Source organism: Sciurus carolinensis, chromosome 11 (assembly GCF_902686445.1).
Source record: "Sciurus carolinensis chromosome 11, mSciCar1.2, whole genome shotgun sequence".
Classification (NCBI taxonomy): Eukaryota; Metazoa; Chordata; class Mammalia; order Rodentia; family Sciuridae; genus Sciurus; species Sciurus carolinensis.
This window is the reverse complement of record NC_062223.1, coordinates 125,496,168-125,502,749: the sequence shown is the minus strand read 5'-3', so window position 1 is coordinate 125,502,749 and position 6,582 is coordinate 125,496,168. Positions and strand designations below refer to the sequence as shown.

The 6,582-nt window shown below is 41.5% G+C and overlaps 1 protein-coding gene across 1 annotated transcript; it reads right to left on the bottom strand.

Annotated features, from left to right (window-relative positions):
* Nucleotides 1-3,340: 3,340 nt before the first annotated feature.
* Nucleotides 3,341-5,624, bottom strand: Pate1 (prostate and testis expressed 1). Its single transcript, XM_047518046.1, has 3 exons — nt 5,573-5,624; nt 4,182-4,304; nt 3,341-3,474 (listed from the first exon to the last, which is right to left on the bottom strand). The coding sequence occupies exons 1-3, from the start codon at nt 5,622-5,624 to the stop codon at nt 3,341-3,343; spliced, it is 309 nt and encodes a 102-aa protein (XP_047374002.1).
* Between the last annotated feature and the right edge of the window lie 958 nt (nt 5,625-6,582).

Below are 6,582 nucleotides of genomic sequence, written 5' to 3'. Positions count from 1 at the left end.
TTCCTACTTTTAATACCAATGTATTTTCTTAGTTGTTTGTAACATAATGATTATGAGTAAATATTCTAGACAGTCTGCCTAAATTTGAATTTTTACATCTGTTGTTTCCTACTTCAGTGACTTTTGGCAATTAATTTAACTGCCCCAGGACTCAGTTCCTTGAACTATGGATCATCAAGCAATCCTGAGACCCAAACTGCTCATTACTGGATTTTCTGGGTTATTGAGACGCAAAATTGGGTATGTGTAATAGCAATCTGGCTTAAGGGAAAATGACCAAAGAGAGGACAAACTCAAGCAGATCAGGATGACAGAGTTAGATGCATAAGCATGTAGTTTTGCTCTGTTGCAGCCTCCCCTCTGTTGCACATCTATGGTTTCTCAGTTGTTGCTTTTTATGACTAACAATTTTAGAAGGGAGAGACGACTTATAAGTGGATATTCTGTCAATAACTACAAGTTGACAGCTAAATCCTTAAACTCCAATCAAGGGTGTTCCTGAAAGACACTAATGAAAAATTCTCCAATGGTAAGAACATTTGATCATCCATTTCATCTGGACAGATCTATATTAATTCATAGCTATTTGATAACAGCTTGCTTGTGTTAAATCCATTCCAGTATGAACAAATGCTGGATTAAGCATTTATTTTGGATATGTATATTCTACTAATATGTAATTGGATATGTAATTCTACTAATAGTGTTTCTGCCAGCACCATTGATTGTGGACTTACAGAATGCATTACTCTTCATCAAGATATTTTACTCAGCATTTGTTTTTTCAAGCAGAGAACTCGTTTCACTACAAAGGAGGAACAGGAATGTTCTCATGTCTGTGGAAATTGCCTGTCTTACCATGAACCTTATTACCCAAAACACCTAGCCTGATGGAATGTTGGAAAGGTCCAGTGAAATCTCAACCAAACTATGATTTCGGTGTGATGCTCTGAAAAGACTAGATACATCTTATGAGGTGCATTGTATGCATGAGTAAATAATATACAGTTTTGCTTTTTCCTGTAGCCCAAATACATAGGTCCAAGAATCAAAATGCAGAAATGGGGAAAAACTCTTCCACACCTGAAATTTTCATTTTTGTTCATTTGGAAGACTTAGTTGTGGAGGAAGAAATGCTTTCATTTAGGAATATAACAGTGATTCAGTCAATTTCAAAGCTCACACAGTATCACTGTTTTAGGATCCTATGCCAATGAAACCATAAGTAGGGAGGTTAAGCAAAAGCATAAAGTTATCTTTTTTGTTAAATAGAGCCAAATACATATGTTGCATCTTTTAAGATATAATCTAACCTTTTAAGAATGTGTGTGCTGAAATCATAACTTAATTGATTAGTGCACAGATGTTGAGTGGCCAAAGGCAAGGCTACACTGGTTATTAACTGTCCATAGACTTTAAATGCACAGTTCTCTGCTCTGCTTTATGATTCTGCCTTTGTAAAGTAACTGCCTGTTAAATTGCCAATAAGGAGTGCAGCAGGGACACTGGAAGGTTGGAGGAAGAGAAAGGAACACATTTCTTCCTAACTCCTGTGCCTCTTGCAGTTCTTCACTTGGTTTCAGTGCTACAATGGGTTCCATCTTATGGTCCCCTCCCCCACTTCCAGAACCAGCTCCCACGGAGATACCAGCACCACCTGAACAGTATCCCTTCCCTCCAGGGATAAACTTAATTTTCTTGGAACCCCTCCTTGGAGCACTTGTGGTGCCAACAGTAACTAGGCAATCCCTCCTCAGATGTCTGGGTTCCAGTTAAAGGGGTTCCTCATCCACCCTTCTATAAGGTCTGGTTAACCTGACCTTTTCCCTGTGTTCCCTAGGTCTATCAATTTTAGTGGCTTCCTGAAATTTCTATTGACTAAGTGTCCCCCTTTGGCTTTTTAAATTCTCGAATACCTGGCTAATAATTCTTTGTTTAAAGTCTCAATAAAAATAAAAGGTGCTACTTCCTTTTCCTGCCTGAACCAAATAGGGATACCAGTTGTATAACTCTCAGGGTGGTGGGAAGAGAAAGTGGACCAAAAGATAAAAAGGACTTATAGAAATGCCTCTCACACAGTATGCAAAGACTTAGCTATTATTATTCATCCAAGGTCCGAGACTCCCATCAGAGTAAGTTCCATGAGGATAGGGGTCACGGCTATGATATCCTAGAGCTTAGTATTGCATGGAGCATGGTAAGTTTTGAATAAATGTTGTTAAAGTGATTGAGGAATAGTTTGCAGGGGAGAGAAAGAAGGAAAACTACGTAGGCAGGAAGGAATGTAATTTTTTTTCCTAATGGGAATTAATCATTCTTTCCAGGCTTCGTTCCACCAGTTGGTTAGGAACCAGACTCAGCACATCAGATTCAACTCCCCTTTTCCACCAGGTTTCTAGAATCACACACTGTGAAGTGTCTGAGAGATGGAGGTGGGGTGGGACAGGCTTCTACTCCTCATGGTGAATCTGTCTATGAACATTACTGATTAAATATCTGATGGCCAGACCTAAATGGCATCCTTGACCTCACAGCTTTCAGCTTCCTCTGTACTATGCTTCAGGCAGGGGAATATTTGCATTGCTACTGTGGTCTTATCTCCTTGGAAGCCTCTTGCTGCTCTTCCCTGTCTAGAGTTTGATGCTCCTCATGAGTTTGCCAGAAAAGCTGGTGTAGTCACTTTGTCTAGAATCCCACAGATTCCTTCTCTTTTGCACTTTCAACCCCCACCCAAAAAAGAAGGCAGAATCATGCCCCAATCACTCTAGAAGGCAGAAAATCTTTCTCTTTGTGTCTCTTGTACAAGTTCCTCTTTATGTCCTAACCTCAATGTAGGAATAACATTCGTAAACAAAATCCAAGCATATTCAAACTCTTTTCACTTTGCCACATCCTTGCCCATGAAACCAGTTTTAATTTGAGTTGGATAAGAAAGATGATACGATGGGGAAAATGGAAAAAAAAAATTAAATTATCCTGCCACAGAGGGAAGGCAAGAAGCAGAGAAAAGAATAAGAGATTGCCTTTTGAAATTTAACTATTCTTTCCCTAGTGGTTGGTTGTATAGTGGAAGACTAGGTTTTGTAGCAACATGAAAGATACATTGATCTTACTCTCAAGGTTTTATTTTTATGTATGTATGTGTGTATTTACTTATTTATTTTTATTTCTGGTAGAACAGAGACTCTAGAGAAAAGGAGAGTTTATTCTTTCACAGGCAGAATGCAAAGCCAGGTGTTTGCAATCCTCCTCTGCAGTGTGGTTTTATGGGAAGTGGTTGTGGAGAGGGTGAGGCAACAATAACACCCAGTTGTTGGAGCCACAGAAGGACCTGCAGCTTCTAAAGGTTTTCATTGCACATGTCGTAGCTCCGGCAACACCTGAAGCTCACCAGATAGATGCTCCACTTTATGTTTTCCACGTTAGCACAGTTCTTTAGGCAGCCCATGAAGGTTAACCAGGGTGTGCCATCCTCTGTAAAAGGGATGGGGAACAGATTAGCAAGTATGGATCTAAGGCTTCCACAAAAAAATTTCTCTCCAACCTACACCAGCATCTAAAACTGTCCTTGTGGGGTTTATGGCTGTTTCATTCAAATATTAAGGATTAGAAGATGTAGCAAGTTGGGGCTTCCCCAAAAGAAAAGCAATGATGGAGCAGTTTTTAAAATGTATTGGAGGTGGGGAGTTAATGAGAACAGCAATTCAGGGATTTCCAAAGTTGAAGGTTTCTGTTGAAAATCTTAGTAGAAACAAGGGTTACCAAAGCCGAGGGACTGTTCAGCACAGAAGGTGGGAAACTAAAAATTCCCTAGTCTAGACCTACCCATTAAGAGCCATTTAACCCATGGTTGCTAACACTGGCCTCTCTATTTCCACAGGTTGTTTCCATTCAGGCATAAAGACAAAAAGGAGCCCTCCTCAATACCAATTAGATGTTCTCCAGTGGAATCATATTGTGTGCTTCCTTTTGTCTCAGTTCAGTCTTCTCAATAATCTTCACGTTTCTATAAGTACTCTTTCATTATCTACACATGCCACCCCCAGTAACCTCCTCCATCTGTTTCTCACTGTGATAGCTGATGAAGGTACAGTTTTAGTCATTCCAAGCGTGAGACTGCCTCATTGCCATTATGTCCTATTTCCTCCATCACATCTTTCTTTCCTCAACCCACAACTTACTTTTGAACATCCTCCCAACTGTGCAGGCCTCGTCTGTGGTTGCCATACATATTCCTCTTCCTCTAGAGCAGTTTTCTCCAGGGAACTGGAGGTGACACATCCTACATTGAATAATTTCCATAACTTGGCAAGAGAATAGGGAAACAGGAGTGAGAGAAGGTGATGCTGTCATGGAAGGACCCATCTCCCTTTTCAAGTTTGAAGTCTGCATGGAACTTTGCCAGAGCCCTGTGAAGCATGAACACCTGCCTCTATTAAGATAGGTTAAGCCAAGAGAGTGAGTGACTTGGCTTAAGTTTATGGACTTGGGAGTTTGGCTTGAAAAGCATTCAGAAACAAAGAAAGAAGGGTAAGGAAAAGAGAAACATCATCAAGACTGAGATGATCGGATTAGGTCCTCTTCATACTCACTAGAATAATCTTCATTGACAATTATTTCATCTGTGCTGGCAAAGAAAAAGAAAAGGAATCTGTGATTTTGCCTAGATCCACCCCCATGTATGGCCCTAGCAGTCTCCCTCCTCAGGGCCCATTTTGTGCCCTTAGCCTGGAACCATTCTAGGCTCTCTCTGTCCCTCCCAAGCTTAGTCACCTACTCATGGCACCTTGTACCTCTTCTCTCAGTTCTCTTCAACACATTAGGGCTTCTCGATTCCCCTACTCATCCCTATAGGGTATAGGACAGACCATAAAGGAGAGGATAAATGCATATTTTTTAACCTCATTCTCCTCTTCTCAGTTGACTCTGTGTGGCATTCTTACAGGTACATGCCTGGAATCTAACAATGGGCACAAGCATCTGGGTTCATTCTTTGGACAGTTAGGTCTGTAAAGTCCACATTCCTCTTCCTCCTGTCCCTTTCCTTTAGCCTTGTCAGTTGTTGCTAATGCTATTTTTCTAACTTTAAAATGATCTCCCACCCCAGTTCTGTCCTGTTGGAAGAGGTGGTTGGGTGTTGAAACTCAAGGTCTATTTCTGGCTTCCTTTCAACTTTCAGTGCCCTCCCCAGCCCCACTCATCTCCCTCTCTTCCTGCCTTCCTTTTTTCATCGATTTCTACTCACCTTGGTTCTTAACGAATGAAAATGACCCAGATAGTACTGTTGAAAAAAATAAAAATGAGAGAGAAGCATTCTCTGCAGACCTTATTTTCCAAACCCCATCTCACAGTTTCTGTGATAATCCTCTCTCTTGCTCTGTAACCCATCTATTTCCTTCTATAAATGGAGGGCTAAGGGTTTTGGTTAAGGACCAAGAGAATCGACACGTTGTAGGTATAGGTATGACACAGAGTGAAGCTCATCCTGCTTGTCACCATAGAGGACCTCTGTCATTAGAGCCTACTCCTGATCCTGGACACATCTCACCAGCAGTCAACCTCGGAGACTCACCCCTAAGGCAGCAGAGCAGGATGAGGAATCCCAGAAGAGGGCGCATGTCCATTTTGGAGGGAGACAGGCCCAGGTTAGGACCCAAAGCTTTTAAGAGGACCTATTTATACACCTGCAAGTTCAGCTTGCCCAGGAAGGATTGGGGGAGGGGACACTGTGGAAGTCCTTGGAAAGCATGTTCTGCTTCTGAGGAAACTAGTGGCTCTGTAATTTTTCTTCTTGGCAACTTGAGAGAAGAAGCACTGGCTAAAAACAGTACTGGATCCTATTTGTTTCAGTCCTACCACTCAGGATTTTTGATGCCAAGTTTTGTGTTCTCTTCAGTATATTGCTTTGTGAAAGGACACAAGGGTAAATCAGAGTGGGATGTGTGGGATTCAGAGTCATCTACACCGAGCTACCTATTGAACCTGAGGAAATACATAAGTATAAATAATTTGAAGGTGGAAAAACAAAAGGAAGGCTGAGCACAGACCCTCAAAAATTACATCTAGAGAATGGAGAAGAGATGAGATGGAAAATTGAGGCTCATGGGCTAAAGGGGGCTAAAGTTTCCCACTCTCAACCATCTCAGAAAGAAGCTGATCCTAGTGCAGAAGACAATGATGAGAAGGGAAATGCTTCCCTTTCTTGGTGTTTCCTGGTGGTTGGGACTTAGATTTTAGTCAGCAGAGAGGTTTTTCTCCCTAGTCCTGGGGAGAGGGAAGCCTGTCCCTCTCACATTATGTCAGGCCAGGTTACTAAGCAGAGGGCTTGCTGAACCTCCTCTGGAAGGGTTGAAACTGCATATTTGAAGAACCATATCTAGTATCTCATTCTAAGTTCTCTGTTAGTTTCCTTCAATTATTGCTATACCTGCAGTAAATCGTAATGAACTTTCTGTTTAGTCTGTGTGATTGTTGCGAAGAACTGAGGGAAGGGTTTGTGCCCATATCTAGGGCAATGAAGGAACACGGGAGGAAAGCAGGTAGAAATAGGGCACAACATGGAGTTTAGAAAAGTGGAACAGT

Bases quoted from the DNA above. Each gene is read 5' to 3' on its own strand.
- Pate1 (XM_047518046.1), bottom strand. From the start codon at position 5,624: ATGGACATGCGCCCTCTTCTGGGATTCCTCATCCTGCTCTGCTGCCTT. The intron at 4,305-5,572 runs GTGAGTCTCCGA...TCTCTTGCCAAG, and splicing joins CCTGCTCTGCTGCCTTAGGG to TTATGGAAATTATTCAATGT. The intron at 3,475-4,181 runs GTAAGTTGTGGG...TCCCTTTTACAG, and splicing joins AGTTGGGAGGATGTTCAAAA to AGGATGGCACACCCTGGTTA.